Source organism: Mesoplodon densirostris, chromosome 12, assembly GCF_025265405.1.
Source record: "Mesoplodon densirostris isolate mMesDen1 chromosome 12, mMesDen1 primary haplotype, whole genome shotgun sequence".
Lineage (NCBI taxonomy): Eukaryota > Metazoa > Chordata > Mammalia > Artiodactyla > Ziphiidae > Mesoplodon > Mesoplodon densirostris.
The window spans coordinates 69627979-69655892 of record NC_082672.1 but is presented as its reverse complement, the minus strand read 5'-3'; the positions used below and the strand labels follow the sequence as shown (position 1 = coordinate 69655892).

Below are 27914 nucleotides of genomic sequence, written 5' to 3'. Positions count from 1 at the left end.
GTCATCGACGCTGGCACTTTATCACACTGCTCCCGGATCAGACAAAATACAGGGAAACCAACCATATATCAATATATCAGGAGGCAGGAAAGGTTAAGGATACAGGATTCAGAGTTAGCTCTGTGACTATGAGCAAGCTCCTTGACCTATCATCACCATCATCATCTCAATGTAAGGGGCAAGTTTCTTGAACACAGTGATTCTATCTCTTGCTTTGAGGGGAAAGCTGCCTGGTCTATTAAAGAAACTAGGTAGTTAAAGAAATTCTCTCCTCCCACCTCTCTCATTTTCAGGACAAATTCAAGAACAATGTTTTCTATCAGTTTTTACCCTCTCCTCTACCTGTTTGTCTCTACTTTGAAACCACAATGACAAGCGCCACAGCAACTGGAAAACTTCTAAGGGAGAAAGCAGCTATGGTCCCACAGCAATGCCAGATGGAAAATAACAGAGGGCAAAGATGGCTGCTGGGAAACGGACCCTGCTTTCATCAGCATTCAGATGCTCATTTAAGTTCTAGCCTTCCTTAACTGCTTTAGAAAAAAGTTGAGAGAGGCAAATCCATAAGCAAATAAACTGCCATTCAAAAGGCCTATAGACTACAACTCAAATAGAACATGTTATTTTTAGACATAAGCATAAACAAAAAAGCGTTATATGGGAAACACAAACTTTGGAGAAAAGCCAAAGAATCAGTGAGTAAGAAAGACTAAGGTCTTGGTATTTTGAGCTTGGCTGGGGAGAAGGGATGGTGAAGGGGAAGTGAACGTTGAGAAGAAGGCATTAAAAGTGAACACTGGTGGCAACTTTTCATGTTTTCATGTTTCAAGAAACTTGTGATGGCACTATTTCAAGGGTGAATGTGTAGTAACAGATATTATTCTACTTTGCTACTGATTCTCCATTGCTGTTGGTTAGGTAAGAGCAAGGAGTGTACAAGTACTGAAGTACCTCCCCAGAGAAGGGTATGTGTCCTGCATCACTAAAGACATGAATGAAAAGAATTAAAGGTGGCTACAAACTCTTTGCCACTCTCTGTTAAGAGATGTAATCTACTCCCTTGCTCTGAATCAGGGATGATCTTGTGACTTGCTCTGACCAGCTGACAGTTACAGAAGTGATGATGTGCCTGTTACAAAACCAGATATTTTACTATCTTGGAGCCCTGAGCACCTTTGTAAAGAGGTCTGGCTATTCTGCTGGAGAATGCAGAGAGAGAGATGCCTGGCCAGCCCTCAGGTGAGATGCCAGACAAGTAAATGAGCCACCTGGATTTCTAGCCCTAGTATAATGTCTAGATGACCAGAGTTGCATAAGTGACCGCAGGCAAGTAAAAGAATCATTAGGCTACGTCCTCCCTGATTTCCTGGTCTACAGGGTCATGAACATCAAAGTGGTGGTTGTTTTAAGACACTAATCAGGAGTGTGGCAAACTTTTTCTTAAAGAGCCAGATAGTAAATATTTTAGGCCATCTGGTCTCTATCTCAATTATTCAACTCTACTGTACTCAACAGCCATTAGAGTATGAAAGTAGCCACAGTGACAATATGTAAATGAATGTGCAAGCCTGTATTCCAATAAAACTTTATTTATAAAAACATGGCAGGCTGGATTTTGCCCATGGGCTAAAGTTTGCCAATCCCTGTATCAAGTTTTGTAGTGGCTTGTCGTGCAAGAGATGACTGAAATGACGGCAACTTTCCTTGGGGGATGGCCTTAGTGTAGTTCCTCTCTGGGGTGAGGATGACTGCAGAAGTCCCTCTCTGTTCTTTTGATGCAACAATGTTTACACTAAACTTTAAATATCTTGATTGGAGCACACCAGTAGCATAAGATTTATTCATAATATATATCTGCTCCATAAAAAGGTTAGCTTACTCAACAATCAGTCCTTATCATAAACAGATGAGTTTACCCAGTCTTAGAGGGTCTGCTTTTTCTAAGAACAAGACTGAGTGGCAGAGACAGTACAAATGTGGAATCCATAAAACCCATTCACCTCTGATTACTCCAGGTACTAATCATAACTAAGTTTAACTAAGTTACCACCATAAATTATAATAATGAGTTAGAAAACTTGAAATAATATCTGCCATGTCAATTTTTAAAAATCTTCCACAAAAACATATACTTAAGACAAAGGCTCTAGCAAGTTCTATCTTTCTAAGTGGGAAAACAGCTCATCGAAGCTCTTCCTTGGCTGTTAGGAAGGCAAATACAGTATCTCTAACAATGTTCAAGAGCTGTCATCCTGTCAGCTGTACCCTGAAAGTGACCCCTTTTCTTTTTTGGTTACTTAAAAGCAATTCATAGATTAGATGGTTTTGTTGATGGCATATAAGAAAGTTATCATGAAGACTATTTAGAGGCACATTAAAACATCAGGCTATTTCTCTGGTAATTTTAAATAATACACATTACATGTAATGGACCTTGTGATGTTGGATTTGAATTGGTAACATCAGTAAAAATTGAGTTCCAGTAGTAATAAGCACTCCTACAGCCCAGAACTTGGCTTCTAAATACCTCCCTCACAAAAAGGAACCAGGACTTCTTGGGGGAAATGGACAATTCCAAGTCTGAGTAAGATTGGAACATCTTATGCCAAAAAGAAAAGTACAGCAAGGCTTAAGGGGACATGCAAAGAGAATAAAGGAGCCTAATTTGGGATAATTTGAGTATAAAAACCAGTAATTTAAAAACAATCTTTTCCATGATCCAGCAATCCCACTTCTGGGTATATATCCAAAGGAAACAAATTATCTTGAAGAGAAGTCTGTGCTCCCATGTTCACGGCAGCATTATTCACAACAGCCAAGGTATGGAAACAACCTAGGTGTCCATCAGGAGATGAATGGATAAAGAAAATGTGGTATGTATACATAATGGAATATTATTCCGCCTTAAAAATGAAGGAAATCCTGTCATTTGCAACAACATGGGTGAAACTGTAGGGCATTATGCTAAGTAAAATGAGCCAGACAGAGAAAGACAAATACTGCATGGTATCACTTATATGTGGAATCTAAAGACTAAAAAGTCAAACTCCCAGAAACAGAGACTGGAGAAGTGCTTGTCTGGGGCTGGAGGCTGGGGGAAATAGGGAGAGGTTTGTAAAAGGGTACAAACTTTCAGCTATAAGACGAATAAGTTCTGAGGACCTAATGTATAACATAGTGACTATGGTTGATAACACTGTATTGTATAATTGAAATTCGCTAAGCAAGTAGAACAAATGTTCTCACACACATACACAAAAAAAGTAAATATGTGAGGTGATAGATGTATTTACTAACTCAAAGGGGGAAATCCTCTCACAATGTATACATATATCAAATCATCAGGTTGTACACTTTATCTTACAATTTTATTTGTCAATTATACCTCAATAAAGCTAAAAATATATATACATACATTACAAACACAACAAAGCTTCTTCTCTGATAATCACATTACTCTGAAATTCTTAATATGATAGTAACCATTATCTGTGCTTTAGGAGTCTACTAAAAGGAAGAACTAGATCTTCCACAAAAAAACCCCCCACAAAACTGTTAATACATAATTTAAAAAGAAACATAATAATCACTAGGTACTTTGATTAAAGTCCAAAATTTTTATTCATGGTTTAATGATCAACTCACTGTGATTTTAAGGAAATAACATAATCTAACTGATTTTTAATTTTCCCATGTGTAATTCTGTGGGATCCCAGATGATAACAGTAAAACACTCACCTGCCCAGCCAGTTGATTAACCAACACGTATGATGGGTAGGCACTCACCTGAACTCAACCACAATCTTCTTCTGGGGAAGGTCAGAAAAAAGTTCACTTTTTAATCCATATTTTGAGCCATCTTCGATCACTTCTTGTAGTACTGTCTGAAAAGTAAAAGGCATGGGATTTAATGAAGAAAACATTTGCAATTTTCTTAATTACTTTGTTACTGAGAACTAACTGTTGCTAATTTGCACACATTCTAATTTTTTTTTTTTTTTTCTTTTTGCGATGCGCGGGCCTCTCACTGCTGTGGCCTCTCCCGTTGTGGAGCACAGTCTCCGGACGCGCAGGCTCAGCGGCCATGGCTCACGGGCCCAGCCGCTCCACAGCATGTGGGATCTTCCCGGACCGGGGCACGAACCCATGTCCCCTGCATCGGCAGGCGGACTCTCAACCACTGCGCACCACCAGGGAAGCCCCTCTGTGCCCTTTTATACATCATGTCTATTCATCCTTATAGTAGCAAATGATGTAGATACTTTACAGATGAAGAAACTGAAGTTTAGAGAGGTAATTGCCAAAAGTCCCACAGCAAATAGAAACAACAAAACCAGAAGCAGCATCTAATATTTATCAAATGCATATGATGTGCCAGGCACTGTACTAAACATTTTATATGTATTATATGCATTAATTCTCACAACAACCCTAAGAGATGAGTATATTTTTACAAATGAGGAAACAGAAGCTCAGACTGGTTAAGTAACTTGCCCAAGGTCATACTGCAAAAACTTTGTTCACTCCACAGCTTATGTGTTAACCCTGCGTGGTGCTGCTACTTTTCTGATACTAATGATCACAGTAATGGTAGAAAATAAATAAAAACTTATAATTTAAGTTCCTCTTGGCTACATAAGTAAAAAGCAAGGAGGTATCACAGAAACTGCCAAAACATATTCCAGGTTAATTTTTAGTTATTAACATAGAATTACTGTATGGTTCACAAAATTCATACTTTATTTTTTGCTAACAGTGATGATACACTCATTTACATATTTACTTTTTACTGTAGGATTTTGAAATTACTGATAGATTTTTATTTACTCATACTGATTTTTGCTTCACACATGGTATTTGAAGTCCTAAAAATGTAGTTTATGACATGAAGAATTCTACTATCATAAGAGCTGGTTAAGACAGTCACTTTGGGACTTCCCTGGTAGCGCAGTGGTTAAGAATCCACCTGCTAGTTCAGGGGACATCGGTTTGATCCCTGGTCCAGGAAGATCCCACATACTGCGGAGCAACTAAGCCCGTGCGCCACAACTACTGACCCCGTGCACGTGGAGCCCGTGCTCCGCAACAAGAGAAGCCACTACAATGAGAAGCTCACGCACTGCAACAACGCAACTAGAGAAAGCCTGCATACAGCAACGAAGACCCAACGCAACCAAAGACATAAATAAATAATTAAAAAAAAAAAGACAGTCACTTAATGGAAAAGGCAGAGAAGGTAGTAGGAAGCAACAAAGCAACACTTTTAAGAAGCATCTATAGAGTGCCAGGCTCAAGTCTAGATGCTTCTTTGTTATTTTTAAGCCTCACAATCTTAAAATGGGCAACACTTTCCATTTAATAGATGCAAGAACTAAGTGCTATTTGCCCAAGGACAAAGAGAAAATAATATTCTCTTCACTGACACTGTGCATTAGGACATACAGAGAAAGGACTAATATACAGACATTAAGTACAATAGTGCCTGTCCTACATGAGGGAGCCATTAAATGTTTGTTACTCCAAGAACATGGGTCACAAGAAGATTGCAAGTGGGAAGGTAAATCTAAATGAGAGGTAATTCATACTCAGATTATTCAAAGGTTAAGGCCTACCCATCCTTTTGACTTTCTATCCCTTTTTATGTAACAGATGGTAGACTCCACAAAAGGTAATAGCAGTGAGTTAGAATTCTCTTTAACAAATGACCCTTGGTTCATTGATTTCACTGGCATAAACAAAAAAAAGCAACTTTAATAAAAGACTATCTTACATGCTCCACTTCCAAACCATTCACTGACAATTCGACCTACCTGCTAACTAGCTAGCTTTTTTCTCTACCATTTCACTGAAAGTGCTCTCAAAATCAGTATTCTAAATGCCAAACCCAATTGAACACTTAAATTGTATTTAATACATTACTTTTATGAATACATTCTTTTCGTAAAATTTAAAAATTAAACAAATCAAGATAAGGCTGAAGTCTAGAGTCCCTTTTGTTCATCTGCCCTAATCCTGGTCCCTTCCTGCTTTCCCCCGGGGTAACTACCTTTCAAGCATCATTTTAGCTGATTACTACTCCCTTCTCCTTGCAACTACCCTGCTTCCTTGGTTGTTGTGACATCATTCTACTGAATTTTGCTTTCCTTTATTTCCTTTGCAGACCCATCTTCCACTGCCTGCCCCCACTCCCTACCCTGTGCCCCTTTCTTGCTTCTAGCTCCTTACTTTACGCTTCTCCTAGGTGTAAAGTCCTAAGACTTTACTACTTACCTACCAGAATCTTGTGCTACAGATTGATACAGTCAACTCAGGATTGAACATCTCTCTCAGGCACTTCAAACAGAATATACTCCTCTTCCTTCAACGTTCTTCATTTCCACGAATTTCACTCTGAACCCCCCAGCTAACCAAGTCAGAAACCTAGGAGGAGTTCCTAAGATCTACCCTTTTCCCTCAACCTCCAGAACCAATCACCTGTTAATCACCGAGTCCTGCGCATGCTGTCCCCTAAATATTATAATTTTCCCCTCTGCCCTGGTTTAGACCGTCATCATCTGTCAGCTACACCGCTACAAAAACAACTACAACAAAACAATAGCACCTAACTATCTTCTTATATAATATACATATTTAATCAGGTCTATGTTCTGTTTAAAGCCTTCAATGATTCCCTACCACTTAAGAGGTTTTACCAGTTTCTCGATTTTTACTTTACATGCATATCATTTTTAGTTTTAATTTTGAGGAAACTGATTTGTTGAAAGGCACACTGTAATATCCATAAAAATCACAAGTTAGAAGTGTTCGGTTTTTTTGATGACATATAACTATTAAAATGAAATTTCTTAAGTGTAAGAAATACCAAAAAATCATGTGTGCCACCTGTGGTACACATAACACACCATGGAAAATAATGACAGAGGAAAAAGCTGAAACTCTTATGTACAGCATGTAAGGTCCTTCATACTGTGTGATTTCATATCCTCCCCCATGCCATCCTATGTGGAAATCATACTCAATCACCTCCTGATTTCCAGACAATGCCATGTTTTTGACTGTACTCTGTCCCAAACTGTCCCCTCTGGCCTGGAATGTCTGCCCTTGTATCTCCCAAGTATATTCTTTATCTTCATCCCAATTCAAGGTTACCTCCTGTCTCCTTGAGACAGATTTACTTTGAGGGAGTGGGGGAAAAAAAATTTACATGTACCTTTCTTTACACCAGGATTGTATCTTATACATGCCCTCATTATATGATTCATCCCACTGTCTACCCATCACACATTACACTGTGATATTTTTTATGCTTTGCTTTTTTAGATCGTAAGCTCCTTGAGGGCAAGATACATGCCATTTTGTCTTCAGATTTCAGTAATGCAGTCCCTGGCAAATAATAAGTAGGAAGTTTATTGAATTAGTGGGCACAAAGAAGAATGTCAGCGAGCTAGTAAAGTTCTCTGATACTTTAATAGAGTAAGTTAGAGGCCCATCTATTCACCAATATGTAGGTTTAAAGGTAAGAGGTACTCAGTAATGTAAATGCAGGTACATAAAGAATCTATAACCAGAAATTAAATCTTTCAAAGGTTTCACTTTTTGGAATGCTTTAGCAAATTAACGAATATTCCAATTGGCAGGTGCTTTCTGTTTATCCACCACCATTATATTTTCTGTGGATGATTCTGTCATTTTATCTAATTCTTTATTGGTCAATATATATTTTTAATTTATTTTATATATTTATCTTTGGCTGCATTGGGTCTTCAGTGCTGCGCACAGGCTTTCTCTAGTTGCAGCGAGCGGGGGCTACTCTTCGTTGCGGTGCACGGGCTTCTCATTGCGGTAGCTTCTCTTGTTGAGGAGCACAGGCTCTAGGTCATGTGGGCTTCAGTAGTTGTGGGACACAGGCTCAGTAGTTGTGGCTCACAGGCTCTAGAGCACAGGCTCAGTAGTTGTGGTGCATGGGCTTAGCTGCTCTGCGGCATGTGGGATCTTCCGGGACCAGGGCTCGATCCCGTGTCCCCTGCAGTGGCAGGCAGACTCTTAACCACTGCGCCACCAGGGAAGTCCCTGGTCAGCATTTTTTGACAGCTCTCAAAAGAGCTTCTAAGGAAGCTACCACTACTTGATTGGTCAGTTCCTTAGTCAATAGCTGAAAAGTGCTTAATCATTCATTCTTTCCACGTGTTCAGCTAATTGACACTACCCATGACTTGAATGCATCCACTGCCTACTGACATAAACTCAATTAGTGAAATAATGAGCAGAGTTAGAGCCACTTAAATCAGTATCTCTCTTTTTTTTCCCCTTAAGTTTTGGTAGAGCATGCACAGTTGAATTTGGCAAATAAAAATGCATGTGTGCTTCCGAAATAAAGAATTGTATTATCTACTGTGTATTTCTAAGGCACACCTAAAAAACAGGATTTTGTTTTCCTTTTTCCTATTTGGTTAAACTCATATTTTCTCTTTTTTCTCCCCATAAACTGAATTAACTATTACTCAAAGTTAGTTTCTCCTGAAAGTCATCTATATAGACTACTGCCAGGTAGAAGTTTGGTACCAAAGTGATCGTTCTTCACAATGATAAGTTCTTCTAGCTTTGAAAAATGTATTATCTAGTCTCAGAGATTTGGCAGTTCCTACTACATTTAATTTCACACTTTAGCCTCCTACCTTTGATGATGATTTATGTGAAGACATTATAAGCCACTATTAGTGATCCAAACCTAAGCTAACATTTAATCATCTCTGGTGCTGCCAGTGTTAGTAATTCAATTACAATGCATGAACAGATTCATTTTATGCAAGGCTAAGTTTGTACATATGGAAACAATGATAAATTCATAATTCTCTGCTTGAGGAGTAAGTTTTGGACATAGATCATTGGCTACATGTGAATCTCAATAACTTTAACATGGGAAAAAAAGTTTTATAATGGTCCTAAAGAAGGGTTGAATTTTCTTGATATGATCTGAAAACTTCAGACAGGCAAATGAACATTGTTTAAGGCCTGAAAATAATGGAGCCAGGTGTAGAAGAAATTAGGCTTTGAGCAGATAAGAATTATTATTAAAAAATTATAACACAGGTATATTCAATACTCCCTTTTTCAGACTATGGGTGTTCACCGCTCTAGGATGTATCTTTACTGTGACACTGAGCAGGCTACTGTAAGCAATCTGCTTGTTCCTTTAAAGAAAGTCACACTAATATCCAGATCATCAAAGCTACAAGGAAGGGAGGGTTTCCATGTGAGAAACAGTACCTGGACCTCAAAGCCCTAACTCTTTCCCTCCATTGTCAACTGAGAAGGATTTGGGAATATATTTAATAAGTGAGCTAGTGGGCATCCTTAAACAGATAAAATCTCCTAGTTAATTAATTGGAATAAAGCATGAAAATTCATGGCCATTGAAATTTTAAATTATTAACTATGCCTTGCCTCGAAATATAAACTATATTTCTTTCAGCTAAGCTGGCTATAAAGGCAAACTCCATCTACTATAGCACATTTTCCCATAAAAATTGCCTATCAAATGACCTAAAGTTTGGAAGGCATGTTGGCAAGTTCCATTTCTCCTTCCATAAGCACTGAGACAGCAACTGGAAGAAAGAGTCACTTATTTAAAAATGGTACATTAGGGGCTTCCCTGGTGGTGCAGTGGTTGAGAATCTGCCTGCCAATGTAGGGGACATGGGTTCGAGCCCCGGTCTGGGAAGATCACACATGCTGCGGAGCAACTAGGCCGGTGAGCCACAGCTACTGAGCCTGTGTGTCTGGAGCTTGTGCTCCGCAATGAGAGGCCACGACAGTGAGAGGCCCACGCACTGTGATGAAGAATGGACCCCACTTGTCACAACTAGAGAAAGCCCACACACAGAAACGAAGACCCAACACAGCCAAAAAAAAAAAAAAAAAGGTACATTAGATTCACTGGTTTGCTAAGTTGACATGAAGTGTTATCAAGAGCCCAACAAGTTGTAGACACTTTTTAAAAAGCTCCAAACAAATTTTTCTTGTCCCTGTGATGGATTTTGGTTTAACAAGTTTGTCTTGAAGTAACAGTGAAAAAAAGATAAAAGAAGAGTTCAAAGATCTAGAGACAAGCATGAAACACTAACTCTCCTTCAGAAGAATTATAGGGCTGATGGGTAAATGTCTGTAAACTATGTAACCTTGGGAAGAAACTATATTATTAGAAATTTTGGTTTTACAGTTATTTTCAATTCAAGACCATAGCATATACTAAGTCTGACCAACCCAACACTGGTGTGTATTTCTTTTTTTTAATTAATAGACCAAACCATGCATTATGATAAATTTTAAAGTTCAATTGAGATAAAACTCAACAAATGGTCTCATATCCAGGATTACCTGTCTTCCATGGGCTCACTCAAGGGAGACCCAATTCCTCTATGAGGTTTCCCCAACTCCTTCAGGTCATCCAGATTTTATCATCTCTGATGTTTCTTATGCTTATTGTATCAATCACAATAAAAAAATTTGTTTTATTAAAAGAACTGTCTTATGGTTTCTCTTATATAAATCTTATGCTTCCAACAGATTATAGGCTACCAGAGAGTGAAACCAGCAGTACCTTTCTTATATTCAAAATGGAGTCCATTAATTCATTTAACAATAGTTATCTTGCACCTACTGCATGCCTGGCACTGCGCTAGGAACCGGGGATGTGAGAAAAACAGATGCTATAAGCCCTAATGGAAATTAGAGTTTAAAGAGCAATAGGCATTAATCAAATTGGGAATTCCCTGGCGGTCTAGTGGTTAGAGTTCTGCACTTCCACTGCAGGGGACACAGGTTTGATCCTTGGTGAGGGAATTAAGATCCTGCTTGCTGCACGGCACATCCAGGGAAAAAAAAAAGAATAAATAAATAATTAATTAATTAAAAAATAAAGTTATAGAAAAAAGATGTAAAATAGCAACTACAATAAGTTTTGCAAAGGAGACATATACAGTGTTACGTATATGAATGAAGGGGTCAGAAAGGCGCTGCTAGGGAACATCAAGATCTGTAGAATAAGCAGATTTAACTTGGGGTGGCCCTCCAGGCAGAGGGATCAGAATGTGCAAAGATTCTGAGGCAAGAGGAGGCACAATAAGTTTTAAGAATTGGAGGGAAACCACTGTAGCTGAAGCAGAGGGAATGAGTGAAGGTGCAACAGCTGCAACATAACCCATTCTTACCTTTGTTAATAGTTCTCTGTTTATTTTGAAATTTACAGTCCCTGGACCAGTGCTGATTTCACTCACCACCGTGTCACATTTTAGCTGAAAAGATAACAAATCAAGTAAAACAGGCATGTTATGAAACAGGCTTAATGAGCTTTGGAGTTCTAATCCTATCAGATTGGCTCCCAAGGGCAGCACGTGGGTCCTCTCTCACAGTCATTGTGTCTGGACCTCGGCCTTAGCCCGTCTCCCCAGTTCCGTCATTCTATTTGCATTTACACGTTTTCTTCTTTTCCAGGCTAGAATACTACTCTGTATTCGAAGTCTCTGTCTTCCACTTTCCCATTCTCTCACTTCAAATTCTCTTTCTAACGTGGAAAAAAGGGAGCATCACTTTACCCCCACCCTATGTACCTTGACATGCAATGAATTCTTTTTATTTCATCCGCCTTGCATGAGAGTGACAGAACATGACATTCTGTCAAGGGCATCCGCTGGAACAACTCACACCCACACATAAAATGTAAATAATTTAAATGCTTGGTCTTCAGTGGATACACTTTACATTTTTAATCAACTAGATGTTCAAAGCACCCGAGATACCCATGAAGCGTGAAGAAATACCTGCTGTCACTGAGGAGCCACTAACCTTTATTTTTGAGAACTCACAGGAGGAGGAGGAAATAAATCTTGTAATTAGGATAATTTTATTCCTGGTATACTTCCTGATAAAAATCTGGGGTAATTTTTGTGGTCAAATAAGCATTTACTTAGCTACCAAAGCTCCTCTATCATATTCATTCTTTAAGCGTTTTTTTCTATGAAAGTGACTTTCATTGTTTGGGCTCTTCAGTGTGCCCATGCCCTCTTCTGTGTCACATGTAATAACCTTATTTTAAAAAAAAACTTCCCCCCAAACCTGCTTTTCTGAAGGTATTACACTAACAATTTAGATGTGGTCATTCACCACAATCCTTTCAATTCCTCTTTTAGATACAGAACCCATCAGAGAAATTAGAAATGGAAGAGGTTTGTTAAATCATCTAACCACTTCTTCTCTGCAATCACGATTCTATTTACATCTAATCATTTCTTCTCATATTTTAACGTTCATCTTACCAGAAACTTATTTTAAAAACTGCAACCCACTGCTCTAATTTATCAAGCTTGTTCTCCTAAATTCAGAAGTCCATCCAGCTTCAATCTGTAAATTTAATTAACACTACGGTCTTCCTGTAAGTAGTTAATCAAAAACTTGAATAATGTCAGCTCAAGAGGAATGTTTTATACCTGATTTCAAAAACCATCCTAACGTTATAGTATGCAGCTAAAATAAATTTAAATTATACTTTTCAAGGTGCCTTGAAAAAAAAACGCTATTAAATTCATTATTATGGCTCAGATAGCCTGCAGAGATAGCTTGCAGAGTAGTTTTTCCTTTGAAATACTACATTTATTATAATGTCAAAAAGAGATAATAGTGCTAAAGTACCTACCTTCTCTGCCAGTCTCATGGTTTGAAGTTGAATATCTGGTCTTGAATGGTCATTGTTGTTTTCCAATAGAGAATCCACAGAAAGCTGAAAGTCAGCTACTTCTCTAAAGACAGACATTGAAACAGGAAAAGGCTGTTACCTTAAAAACATTACTAGTGTAACAAACAAACAAATGAAAAAGACTAATTACTCTGTGTTCTCTACATTGACACAATTTTATCAGAAGGAATTACACTTTCAAAATATAAAGCAATCAGAAATATCATCACCTTGTACCGATTCAGAACTGTATCTTGCATCACCTTACAAAACTCTTCCGCTTCCGTTACCTAGTTGTAGCTTTATGATATCTCTGTGGGAGAGGCAGGGCAACCACCTTATTTGATGGATGTGAAAAATGATGTCTGGCAAGTTCAATGTCTCCCCTAAAAATCCCCCTGCAACTAATAAGGAGACTCAGTATAAAGCTCAAGTCTCGACTGCTTCTATCAGTACAAATCTTCTTCCACTATTCCACATGCTTCCTTCATTCAAGTCCCTTTACTGACCTTCAAATGACCAAAGCACATTTTTTTTTTTGCGGTACGCGGGCCTCTCACTGCTGTGGCCTCTCCCGTTGCGGAGCACAGGCTCCGGACGCGCAGGCTCAGCGGCCATGGCTCACGGGCCCAGCCGCTCCGCGGCATGTGGGATCTTCCCGGACCGGGGCACGAAGCCGGGTCCCCTGCATTGGCAGGCGGACTCTCAACCACTGCGCCACCAGGGAAGCCCCAAAGCACATTTTTTTAAAAACGTTATAATCTGAGTTTCAACATGAGAGGAAGAATATTCTTCTTAACACTGAGTAGTTCCTTAAGGAGACAGACAGTGCTGTTCTGTTTTCATTGGGCTGGTGATGAAACAATGCAAAAACAAAGAAACCAAGAAAGAAACAAAGCAACCGATTAGTGAAAACAATCGTTTGCTTAAGAAGAGCAGTTATCTCTAGGAAAGGATGGTAGGGAGTGGAATCAAAGAAGTATATACAGGTGGCTTCAATGGTATCTATAATGTTTGATTTCTGAAAACAAAAATTCGGAAAAAAATTCAGACCTGACATATTCGAAAGTGAGCATGAGTGTTCATTACATTATTCGCTATAAATTTTCTGTAGTTTGAAATCTTCTAGGTATAAAAATAATTTTAATTAATATACAAACATCCACATAATTTCCAACACTGAACATCCTCTGATGGTTAATAATGAACTAGAGAATGAGACTTTATGGGCAGGATAAGTGGGTTGAACCATTATCTGTCTAGCCCATCTGTAATGCAAAATAGAGGAGCACAAATCACTTCCTTCTTACCACTCTTGAAATTCAGGCTCATGTCTAAAAAATTCTGTGTGGCTTCTGATCACATTAAAGAATCTAGTCAACAATGACCACTAAGGGCTTCCCTGGTGGCACAGTGGTTGAGAATCTGCCTGCTAATGCAGGGGACACGGGTTCAAGCCCTGGTCTGGGAGGATCCCACATGCCATGGAGCAACTAGGCCTGTGAGCCACAACTACTGAGCCTGAGCTCCGCAACGAGAGGCCGCGACAGTGATAGGCCTGCACACCGCAATGAAGAGTGGCCCCCGCTTGCCACAACTAGAGAAAGCCCTCACACAGAAACGAAGACTCAACACATTAAAAAAAAATAATAATAATGACCATTAGGAATTTTCCTGAGCCTTGAGAAGTGACCAGGGCGGCAGAGTAGGAAGACCCTGAGCTTCCTTCCTTCCACATGCACACCAAAATTGCAGCGATTTACAGAGCAGCTATCCATGAAATCCACCTGAAGACAAGGAGAAACTATCTCCTACCGCTAAGGAAGGAACCACAGAGAGACCAGTAAGAGGGGCAGAGATGTGGTAGAGTCAAGACCCACAAACGGGAGGATAATTACAATTACAGAGGTTTTCTCCAAGGAGCAAAGCCCCACACTGGGCTCCCCAGCCTGGGGGTCTACACTGGGAGGATGAGCCTGCAGCATTTTGGTTTTGAAAGCCGGTGGGGCTTACTTTCAGGAGAGCCAGAGGACTGTGGGAAATATAGACTCCACTCTTAAAGAGTGCACACAAAATTTCACAAGCTCTAAGACCAGGGCAACAGCATAACTCGAAAGGAGCATGCGTCAGACCCACCTGCAGATCTTGGAGAGCCTCCCAAAGAGCAGGAGGCACATGGAGCTCTCCCTGGGGACAGAGACGCTGACAGCAGCCAATTTAGGGAGCTCATCTCATCAGGACACTGGTGCTGGGACGTGCCATTTTGAAACCCTCCCTCTAGCTTATTAGTGCTGGGACCCAGTTTCATGCACCAGCCAGTCCTCACCACCTCTGGGATACCCCAGGCCAGGGACCTGGCCCCACCTACCAGTGGGCTGACACTAGCCCAGGGATCCCCAAGCTGCCAGAGGTGGTCATAGGACCCTCTTTACCCACTGGGGTGGACACAGCCCTGGGACTCCCTAGGCCCTGCAGCAAGAGACACAGCTTCGCCCACTAGTGGGCCAGCATTAGACTCTGGACCCACTGGGACACATCCCCACCCAACAGAACGCTGACATCACCTCCAGGATAGCTTGGGCACCTCAGCCAGCCATGTCAGGATATGACCACACTCACCAGTGGGCCGTCACCAGCCCTGTCAAGAATCGACCCTGCCCACCAGGAGGCCACCACCAGCCCCGGGACCACCCAACACCATGGCCCTATCCATCAGCAAGCTAACACTAGCTCTGGGACTCTGAGCCCTGCAGCCAGCCACCCCAGGACTTAGCTCCCCACCAGAGGGCCAGCACTAGCCCCAGGACCCCCTGCAGCTCTGTAGCCAGTCGCCTTCTGACCCAGCCCTGCCCACCTGCTGGCCTGCACCAGGCCCTGGACTCCCCGGGCAACACAGCCAGCCACACCAGGACCCAGCCCTCCTGACCAGCCTGTCAGCACCAATAATTGGATGCATCAGGCCAAGCAGCTAGCTGGGCAGGGACACAGCCCCACCAGCTGAAGGTCAGACGTTTCAGGATCTCCGGAGCCGCCAGCTGCCCTGGGACTTGGCCCTGCCCACCAGTGAGCAGGCACTACCCCTGGAACCTACTGGGCCTTGGCCCAGCCCCAGTGGGCTGACACCGACACTGGGACCACTAGGGCCTTGCAGCTACAGATGCCAGGACCTGGCCCTGCCCACCAATGGGCCAGCACTAGCCCTAGGACCCACTGGGGCTCTGTAGCCAGTTGCCTGGCGACCGGGCCCCAGCCATCTATTGACTGGCACCAGGACCTGGACTCCCCTGGCCATGAGCTCCATTGCACCAGGATCTGCCCCCACCTACCAGTGACTGGCAGCCTTCACACAAGGCAGGGCCTGGCAACCCACAAAAGAGCCAGGCCTACTTGCATGCCCACAGTAGTCAGCCTGCCACAACAGAAAGACCCAAAAAGCCCACACAGGGGACACCTCTAAAGCATATGACTCTAGTGACCAGAGGGGAGCGTGCTGCTAGGACCCATATGAAGTTTTCTACATAAGGTCACTTGTCTAGAATAGGAAATGTAACCAACCTACCAAATACATAGAAATAAAAACAGAATTAGACAAAATGAGGTCTCAGAGAAATACATTCCAAATGAAGGAACAAGATAAAACCCCAGAAGAAGAACTGAGTTAAGTGGAGATAAGCAATCTACCCAATAAGAGTTTAAGGTAATGATCAGAAAGATGCTTGGGAGAATGGATGAACAGAGGGAGAAGTTTTAAGCAAATAGAAGATATAAAGTAGAATCAAACAGAGCTAAAGCATACAACAACTGAAATAAAAATACACTACAAGAAATTAATAGTAGATGATACAGAGGACAGATCAGTGAATTGGAAGAGCAGTGGAAATTACTACTCTGTGGGCTGAAAAGAAGGGAGTGGATGATATATTTACAGCAACAAAAGGGGGAAAAAACCCTACAACCAAGAATACTGTATCTAACAAGGCTTTCATTCAGATTTGAAGGAGAGATCAAAAGTTTTACAGACAAGCAAAAGCTAAGAGTTCAGCACCATGAAACAAGCTTTAAAAGAAATGTTAATGGTATGAAAGAATATTGTTAAAATGACCATACTACCCAAGGCAATCTACAGATTCAATGCAATCCTTATCAAAATATCAATGGCATTTTCCACAGAAAAAGAATAATTCCAAAACTTGTATGGAAACACAAAAGACCCAGAATAGCCAAAATAATCTTAAGAACAACAAAGCTGAAGTATAACACTCCCTGATTTCAAACTATGCTACAAATCTACAGTACTCAAAACAGTAGAGTACTGGCACAAAAACAGACATATAGGGACTCCCCTGGTGGCCCGGTGGTTAAGAATCCGCCTGCCAATGCAGGGGAGACAGGTTCGAGCCCTGGTCCGGGAAGATCCCACATGCTGCAGAGCAACTAAGCCCGTGCGCCACAACTACTGAGCCTGTGCTCTAGAGCCCGTAAGCCACAACTACTGAAGCCCATGTGCCTAGAGCCCATGCTCCGCAACAAGAGAAGCCACCGCAATGAGAAGTCCGCGCACCGCAACGAAGAGTAGCCCCCGCTCACCGCAACCAGAGAAAGCCCGCGTGCAGCAACAAAGACCCAACACAGGCAAAAATAAATAAATAAAAAACAAACAAAAAAACAGACATATAGGTCAATGGAACAGAATAGAGAGCCCAGAAATAAACCAACATTTATATGGGCAACTCATCTACAACAAAGGAGGAAGAATGTACAATCGAGAAAAGACAGCCTCTTCAATAAATGGTGCTGGGAAACTGGACATTTACATGCAAAAGAATCAAACTGGACTACTCTCTCACACCATGCACAAAAAAGAAATTCAAAATGGATTAAAGAATTAAATGTAAGACCTGAAATAAAACTTGTAGAGGAAAACGTAGGCAGTACATTTTTTTTTTTTTTTTTTTGGCGGTACACAGGCCTCTCACTGTTGTGGCCTCTCCCGCTGCGGAGCACAGGCTCCAGACGCGCAGGCTCAGCGGCCATGGCTCATGGGCCCAGCCGCTCCATGGCATGTGGGATCCTCCCGGACCGGGGTATGAACCCGTGTCCCTTGCGTCGGCAGGCGGACTCTCAACCACTGCGCCACCAGGGAAGCCCAGGCAGTACATTCTTTGACGCTGGTCTTAATATTTTTTTTGCATATGTTTCCTCAGGCAAGGGAAGCAAAGCAAAAATAAACCAATGGGACCTAATCAATCTAAAAAGCTATTGCACAGCAAAGGAAACTATCACCAAAATGCAAATCACCTACTGAATGGGAGAAGATATTTGCAAACAATATATCCAACAAGGGGTCAATATCCAAAATATACAAAGAACTCATCATCAAAAAAACAAACAACCCAATTAAAAAACGGGCAGGGTTCCAAGACTGACATTTTTCCAAAGAAGACATACAGATGGCCAACAGGCACATGAAAAGTTGCTCTACATCACTAACTCTCAGGCAAATGCAGATCAAAATCACAATGAGGTATCATTCCTACCTGTCGAATTGCTATTATCAAAAAGACAACTAATAATAAGTGTTGACAAGGATGTGGAGAAAACGGAACCCTCACGCACTGTTGTTGGGAATGTAAATTGGTGCTGCTACTATGTAAAACAGTATGGAGATCCCTCAAAAAATTAAAACTAAGCTACCATACAGTCTATGAATTCCAAGTCTGGGTATTTATTCAAAGAAAATGAAAGCACTAATTTGAAAAGATACGTATACCCCTATGTTCACTGCAGCATTATTTACTATAGCCAAGATACGGAAGGAACCTCAGTGCCCATCAATACATGAGCAAATAAAGAAGATGTAGTATGTGTGTGTGTGCACACACACACACACCACACACTGGAATATTATTCAGCCATAAAAAGAATGCAGTCTTGCCATTTGCAGCAACATGGATGGATGGACCTAGATGGTATTCTACTAAGTGAAATAAGTCAGACAGAGAAAGACAAATACTATATGATTTCACTTAATTGCAGATTCTAAAAAACAAAACAGGTGAACAAACATAACCAAACAGAAACGGAATCATAGATACAGAGAATAAACAGGTGGTTGCCAGAGGGGAAGGGTGTAGGCGGAAGAGGGGAAGGGTGTAGGGGGAAGAGAGAAATGGGTGAGGAAGATTAAAAGGTACAAACTTTCAGTTACAAAATAAATGAGCCACAGGTATGAAATGTACAGTGTGGGAATATAGTCAATAATTATGCACTGCCCTTGCATGGTGACCAATGACAACTAGACTTAACATGATAATTTTGAAATGTTCAGAAATCACTATGTTGTAGAATATGAACAGCGTTGTAGGTCAAATATACTTCAAAAACAAACAAACAAGAAAACTAACTAACAGACTCCTAGGAAAAGAGATCAGATTTGTGGCTACCACAGGTGGGGATTAGGGGGAGGGGGAATTAGATGAAGGTGGTCAAAAGGTACAAACTTCCAGTTATAACATAAATAAGTACTAGGGATATAATGTACAACATGACAAAGATAATTAACACTTGTATGTTGAGAGTAAATCCTGAGAGTTTTTATCACAAGGAAAAAATTTTTTTTCTCTCTTTTTTTTTTTTTTTTTTTTTTTTTTTTTTGCAGTTCGCGGGCCTCTCACTGTTGCGGCCCCTCTAACCATGGAGCACAGGCTCTGGACGCGCAGGCCCAGCGGCCACGGCTCACGGGCCCAGCCGCTCCGTGGCACGCAGGATCCTCCCAGACTGGGGCACGAACCTGCGCCCCCTGCATCAGCAGGCGGACTCTCAACCACTGCGCCACCAGGGAACCCTCTCTATTTCTTTAATGTTGTCTATAGGAGATGATGGATGTTCACTAAACACTGTGGTCATCATTTCATGACAATATGTATGCCAAATCATTATGCTGTACACCTTAAACTCATACGGTGCTGTATGTCAATTATATCTCAATAAAACTGGGGGGGGGGGATTCTCCTGCACCTTAGCCCATTATCCAGCAGCCTAGTGTGGATTACACTTATCAACCCAAACTCATCTACCGACATTTGAGGTGTAACCGAAGACCCAAATTCAACTATTAATCAGTGTCTGTGTGCTCTTCGGCATGTTGCTTACTTTCTTTTGTGGCACAGTAAAATGGTGATGATAATGGCGCCTACTTAAGTTCTGGTAAAATAATCCTAGTTCTGATGTTAAATAAAAATGTTAATACAGTACCAAGCCATGGAGAATTACTCTGTCTGTAGTTCTTCACTTACTGGATTGGTTGGCAAACCATTCTGTTTCTTCTCTAGGACTATTCTCTAATGATTACATAACAATTCAATTTTCTAAAGATTAACTGTAATTGTGGAAACTCATATAAGGTTTGAATATATTTATTCTTACCAAAGAACTCTGATAATTTAGTCAAGTATTTGTGCCAATAATGTGGGAAAATGAAGAAATTAGTTTAACAAAATGGGAATAACACAAAGATTTTAAAAAATAAAAACCATATAAAGTTAAAATAAGAGCTATAACAGCAATATTAATTGAAAATAAAGATTTGAATGTACCAAAGATTAAATAATGATTTGACATATAGCTAAGATGCTTTATTTTTTTTAATTTTTTTTTTAATTTTTTTTTATTTTTATTTTTGCTGTACGCGGGCCTCTCACTGCTGTGGCCTCTCCCGTTGCGGAGCACAGGCTCCGGACACACAGGCTCCGCGGCCATGGCTCGCAGGCCCAGCCGCTCCGCGGCATGTGGGATCTTCCGGGATCGGGGCACGAACCCGTGTCCCCTGCATCGGCAGGCGGACTCTCAACCACTGCGCCACCAGGGAAGCCCTCTTTTTTTTTAAATTGAAGTATAGTTGATTTACAATGTCGTGTTAATTTTTGCTGTATAGCAAAGTGATTTAGTTACACAAACATGCATATATACATACATTCTTTCTGATATTCTTTTCCACTATGGTTTATCTAAGGATATTGAATATACTTCCCTGTGTGGGATACTTTATAAAAGGTTTAAGATGACCATAAACCTACAGGATGGCTCTCAAACATCCAGGAAAACCCAAACAGTTCACATGATTTTCTATAGATGGTTTAAAAAGTTAATAGTATGAAGTATCCAAAATTTTACTTGAGACATAAATAATAAACTAATTCAATTAAAAAATTCTCAGTAAAATATTTTCAAGTAGTTCAGTGGTATAAGGACAAATTTAAAAAATCATCCTTTTAGGCCAATAATAATGATTAACACCAATTTATTAAACTAAGAATATTTAAAACACAAATTCTGAATTCTGTGCTGGGTTATTTGCTACTATGAAAGGACCCACAGAGAAGTAAATGCTTCAGGGAGGTGAGGGTAATCAACCAGACTTGATCCCAGTTTTCCCTTTTGGGAGATTTTAATTATACACCCACAAGAAATTTTTGCTTTGTCTATTTAGTGAAGTAATTTTTTTTAATTGAAGTACCGTAGAGTTGATTTACAATATTGTGTTAGTTGCAGGTGTGCAGCAAAGTGATTCAGTTACACACACACACACAAATGTGTGTGTGTATATATATATATTCTTTTTCAGATTCTTTTCCACTATAGGTTATTACAAGATATTGAATATAGTTCCCTGTGCTATACAGTAAGTCCTTGTTGTTATCTATTTTATATATAGTAGTGTGTATCTGTTGATCCCAAACTCCTAATTTATCCCTCTCCCCCACTTCCCCTTTGGTAATCATAAGCTTGTTTTCTGTGTCTGTGAGTCTGTCTGTTTTGTAAATAAGTTCATTTGTTTTTATTTTAGATTCCTCATATAAATGATATCATTTGATATTTGCCTTTCTCTGTCTGACTTACTTCACTTATTATGGTAATCTTCTCTAGGTCCACCCATGTTGCTGCAAATGGCAATATTTCATTCTTTTTTTATGGCCGAGTAATATTCTATTACGCACGCGTGCGTGTGCGCGCACACACACCCCATCTTCTTTATCCATTCCTCTGCTGATGGACACTTAGGTTGCCTCCATGTCTTGGCTATTGCAAACAGTGCTGCTATGAACATTGGGGGGCATGTATCTTTTCGAATTAGAGTTTTTGTCTTTTCCGGATATATGCCCAGGAGTGGAATTGAGTGTTTTTTTTTTTTTTTTTTTTTTTTTTTTAACAAACCTCCATACTGTTTTCCATAGTGGCTTTACCAATTTACATTCCCACCAACAGTGTAGGAGGGTTCCCTTTTCTCCACATCCTGGAGAGGCAATTCTTGAATGTGAACTATGTGAAAAGTCAGAACTGAAACAATCTAAATGTCCATCAACAGGGCAGAGTTAAGAGTAAGCCACTGTCAAAAAGTGGTATTTTCAAAGAAATGATGCCAAGAGAAAGGGTTCAAAATCATACATAGTTGTTTTACAGCTATGACTTTTTTAAGGCTGGAAGACATATTCAAAGAGAAAAGAGAAAAGATATACCAAATTGCTAACATCAGTTGTCTTACTGTATGTAGTAAGAGTATTGGGGATTTTTTCTTCTTATTCTTCTGTATTTTCCTGAATTTCCTTAAGGTTATGTTTTGCTTTCATGACAGAAAAACTAATTTTAAAAAATCCCTTTAAAATGACATAACATCTAGACTATGAAAAGCAGCTGTCAAAATAGTCCACTGTGAAGAAGGAGAGTGGGTAGGGGTGTAGACAACACAAAACTGGCCATGTGCTAATGATCATGAGTGACGGGCACACAGGGGCTCATTAAACTATTCCCTCTACTTTCATATTGTTTATAATTAAAAAAATAAGTTTAAAACAGCAATAGCTACTTCCCCACTACTTCCAAGAAGCTGCTGTGGTTTCAGACTGAAATCCATAGATCTGAGAAGTACTGGCTGGTAACAAAGTTACTAATTCTGTCTACTACAAGCAGTATTAAACAGGAATTTCACCACAGTTGAAAATACAGCTGGGACTTCCCTGGCAGTCCAGTGGCTAAGACTCTGCACGTCCACTGCAAGGGGGTGTGGGTTCAATTCCTGGTCAGGGAACTAAGATTCTGCATGTCGTGGCCAAAAAAAAAAAAAAAAAAATTCAGCTGACCCTTTAACAACCAGGGGGAGTTAGGGGCACTGACCATCCGAGCAGTTGAAAATCCCAGTGTAATTTTACAGTCAGCCTTCCAAATCCACGGTTCTGTATCCACGGTTCAACCAACCATGGATCATGTAGTACCATAGTTCAAGCTAGCTGAAAAAATCCACGTATAACTGGACCCATGCAGTTTAAACCCATGTTGTTCAAGGGACAACTGTAAAACTTATTTAGGAGACATGAGCAAATGGATTCACATCACATTAAATAAACCAAATTAACAAAAATAAAATTTCTTAATTCTCCTGGCATGTTATAGCACTTTAGAATCAAGTTAGAAATATAGAACAGTTAGGCTTTTGACTTCCCTGGTGGTGCAGTTGGTTAAGAATCCACCTGCCAATGCAGGGGACACGGGTTCAATCCCTGGTCCGGGAAGATCCCACATGCCGTGGAGCAACTAAGCCCTTGCGCCACAACTACTGAAGCTCACATGCCTAGAGCCCGTGCTGTGCAACGAGAGAAGCCACTGCAATGAGAAGCCCGCGCACCACAACGAAGAGTAGCCCCCGCTCACCACAAGTAGAGAAAGCCTGCGTACAGCAATGAAGACCCAACACAGCCAAAAAAAAAAACCCCCAAAACAAGAACACTTAGGCTTTGTTTTAGTACTCTAAAGAATAACTGGGTTTATGAAGGCAAAGCTAGGGTTTTCCTTTGTTGTAAACAAATTTAATATGCAGAACTTTAGACTGGTAGCCTAGAAAAATTAAGGTCCTCCCCAATATTTATTTTCTATAAACCAAAGTTCTGGTATTTCAGATTGTTAAAGTGGAGCTACCCAAAGGAACTGCAAGCAGGTAAAGAAAATCTTATTCAAAAGAGGGGCCAAGACAACAGGCACATGGAAATATGCTCAGCATCCACTAGTTATTAGGAAAATGCAAATCAAACCAATTATGAGATATGCCCTCACATCAGAATAGGTACTGTCAAAAAGGTGAGAAATAAGTGTTGGCAAGGATGTGGAGAAAAGGGAACCCTCATACACTGTTGGTGGGAATGTAAATTGGTGCAGCCACTATGGAGATTCCACAAAAAGTTAATAGAACCACCATATGATCCAGCTATCCTACTTCTGGGTATTTATCAGAAGAACATGAAAGCACTAATTTGAAAAGATATAAGCACGCCTATGTTTACTGCAGTATTATTTACAATAGCCAACGCATGGAAACAACCTAAGTGTCCATAAATGAATAGATAAAGATGTGGTACATATATACAATGGAATACTACTTAGCCATAAAAAAGAAATAATGCCATTTGCAGCAACATGGACGGACCTAGAGATTATCATACTAAGTGAAAGTAAGTCAGACAGAGAAAGATAGCTATTGTATGATAGTGCTTATATGTGGAATCTAAAAAAAAGGGTACAAATGAACTTATCTACAAAACAGAAATGGAGTTACAGATGCAGAGAACAAACTTACGGTTACCAGGGGGAAGGTGGGGGAGGGATAAGATTGGGACTGACGTATACACACTACTATATATAAAATAGGTAACTAATAAGGACCTACTGTATAGCACAGGGAACTCTACTCAATACTCTGTAATGGCTTATATGGGAAAAGAATCTAAAAAAAGAGGGGATATATGTTTATGTATAACAGATTCACTTTGCTGTACATCTGAAACTAACACAACACTGTAAATCAACTGTACTCCAATAAAAAATTTTAAAAAAGGAGATGTGGTATATATATAAACAATGGAATACTACTCAGCCATAGAAAAAGATGAGATCTTGCCGTCTGGGACAATGTGGATGGACCTCGAGGGTATTACGCTAAATGAAATAAATCAGACAAAGAAAGACAAATACTGTGTGATTTCACTCATATGTGGAGTATAAGAAATAAAAACAAAGTAAGTGAACAAACCAAACATGCAGCTACAGAGACAGAGTGGTGGTTACCAGAGGGGAAGGGGTGGTGGGGCAGGGGGGAGGGTGAAATGGGTGAAGGGGATCAACTGTATGCTGACACATGGAAACTGAAGTTTTGGTGGTGAGCACGCTATACTGTTTAGAGGATGCTGTGCGCATGAAGTTTATATAATGTTATAAGCCAATGTTACTTCAATTAAGAAAAAAAAGACAAACAAAAAGATGGGCCAACACGGTTCAGCTTATTAAAGGTCTTTGAAACAAAATAAAAACGGAGACATTCCCATTATTATGCAAAATGTCCTTTACAGATTTTATGAAATAGGTAACTGGTTTGCAACACTACATCAATTTACATATAATTATATGGCCCATCTTTTGGTCAGTGGTTGCCTCTGTTCTTGGAACTCGGTAGAGATGAAGTTGTAGCAGGCCATTTTAAAGATGCTTTCTTTTACAAGGCCATACGTCGCCTTTCTCTTTCTTTTCCACTTATCTCTCTGTCCTATTCTTGGAAAAAGAACATTCACTCTACTCAATCTTAAAATCCTGACAAAGTTTACAGGACAAAATACAAGGACATAATGGTATAATGATAATGGTATAATTATATCATAATGGTACAGTTATAATTTAAGCTTAGGGCTTAAATGCCTACTATGTAGCTAATTTCTTGTCATTATTAATTAACTGAGAGGGTATTTTATCCAAATATTGAAGTTTTCTAGCCAACTTGTAAACAGGTATCAATGAGAATGACCAAACAGAAGAGATATCTCTCTGAATCCAAGAAGCAACTATAGGTTGTATGTAGTCCTAACCAGTAATTCTCTATCACTGGGGGCGCCTCAAATGGAAACAAGCAAAAAAACCAAAACCTGCAAAAAAAAAATCTAGCAGGTAAATATGGCACAACAGTATTCAAGTGTTAGATAGGTGCAAAACCTCTAAGATCCCTTCAAAACCTGATTTTCTAACTACAATCTAACTACAATCTTAGTTCTTTTATTTGCTGTTACAGAATTAAATTCGAACCTCATTCCAAATTTTTCTTAAAGACTGCCATAATTATAGTTATTAGAATAAACATCAAAACAACATGAGAATACTAATATAATCTGCCATGTCAGTATGTAAAATACAGATTTTAATTTTATTATTTAAATCCATGGGAATAATAGGTTAAATCATATATTAAGGTTAATTTCAAGGACTATTCTGTAAATTGAAGAGTAACTTTTTTTGTATATTGACAAAGCCAGCAACATTCTAGATCATTACAAATATATTATACTTAACTCTTTTCTGGAAATTGGAACTGCAGATATTGACTTGATCAAGTATTCTGGAGGAAGATCCAACACTCTTGAAAGCTAAAAATCAAAAAGAACAAACAGCACGAGATTGTTAATATAGTTGTTCCAGATTCAATAGAATGCTACTCAACAATTGAAAAAAAAATATTGAGACACAACACAAATGAGCTACAAATGCACTATGCAATGTGACAAAAGCCAGACTCAAAAGGCTACTTAATGTATGATTCAGTTTATTTGACATTCCAGAAAACCCAAAACTGTAAGGATAAAGATTAGAGCAGTGGTTGCCAGGGGTTGAAGATGAGAAAAGGGTTTGACCATAATTGGCAAATAGAACTGTTTACCAAAAAGGATGAATTTTATATTTATAAATTTAAAAAACTTTTTATTTATTTATTTATTTTTACAAAAAGAGAAGGGACGAACTGCTGGGACCAAAGATAATTTGCTTTTTAATTCATTCATAAAATCTTTTTGTGTTTGGCACTGTTTTAGGAGTTGGGGATACAGCAGTGAATAAAAGAAACAAAAATCTCATGCCATTTAAATAAACAAGCAAACAAATACATAATGAGGGGGAAATCTGACCCCCAGGCTCTATCAAAAGTTTACTCACTTGTTTGTTTGTTTATTTATTTATTTACGGCTGCACTGGGTCTTCGTTGCTGTGCGCAGGCTTTCTCTAGTTGCAGTGAGCAGGGGCTACTCCATGTTGCGGTGCAGGGGCTTCTCACTGAGGTGACTTCTCTTTGTTGCGGAACACGGGCTCTAGGCGTGTGGGCTTCAGTAGTTGTGGCATGCGGGCTCAGTAGTTGTGCCTCGCGGACTCTAGAGCCCAGGCTCAGCAGTTGTGGCACAAGGGCTTAGTTGCTCCTCGGCATGTGGGATCTTCCTGGACCAGGGCTCGAACCCGTGTTCCCTGCATTGGCAGGCGGATTCTTAACCATTGCGCCACCAGGGAAGTCCCTACTCACTTGTATTTTTGAAAAGCTCACTGAATGACTGTAATGCACAGTCATAGCTGTGAACTATTGACTTCATCAGGAACTCAAATTATGCCTAATTTTTCTTTGAAACAATCCAATGACTTCCATACTATTATAGCCTTCATTTCATGAATGATGAAACTGAAGTACAGAGAATTCATGTAACTTACTTAGGTGGAAAAGCTGGGATGTAAACACAAACTATCTATAACCAGAACCTACCTTCAACCCCTATGTCATATCGATACCCTTTCAACAAGAAATGCATGAAAACGAAACAGTGAAAACAGCAGTACAGCCATGATGAATTTAAAACTGTCTTCATCTTTCTTGCCCACTTCCTCAATCCTTAGGCAGCCTCTGCAATGGAGAAGTCATGGCTGCTGAGAAGGGAAAGGGAGTAATGGGGTAAATAGGAAAAGTAAAGAATGTAAGAAGAAGCAATCTTAATCTTCCTCAGAGGGGTCTGTAAGTGTTCAGTAGGAAAGGAATAAAACTAAAGTCACTATCTCCATTATTAATAATAATATTTACCCTATTATCAAAAGAAATCGTTTGCTGAATTTCATTAACGTAAAAAAAGGTCAAAACTTGCAGACCAGGAGCTGCCATTTACCTTTAAGATACTCTGTATATTTCTGCTGATCAAGTATATGTTGATTTTTTAAATTTAAATCTCAGAGTACAGTCTTTATTTTTAAATCCTAGCCTTTAGGAACTGAATTACTGTATCCTTTACAAAAAAGGCTTTTTTTCCCTTAAGATACTTTCCCAGAAGTGGATAAATACTTCCAAAGC

General features: G+C 39.8%; 1 protein-coding gene across 1 annotated transcript in view; it reads right to left on the bottom strand.

Moving 5' to 3' along the window:
• RARS2 (arginyl-tRNA synthetase 2, mitochondrial) overlaps nt 1-27914 on the bottom strand; it is an 80801-nt gene that overhangs the window by 31656 nt on the left and 21231 nt on the right. The window contains exons 2-5 of the mRNA XM_060115097.1: nt 26111-26184; nt 12692-12794; nt 11211-11294; nt 3787-3884 (exon numbers count right to left, since the gene is read on the bottom strand). Coding sequence (XP_059971080.1) covers nt 3787-3884; nt 11211-11294; nt 12692-12794; nt 26111-26184 — 359 coding nt within the window. The remainder of the gene's footprint in view (nt 1-3786; nt 3885-11210; nt 11295-12691; nt 12795-26110; nt 26185-27914) is intronic.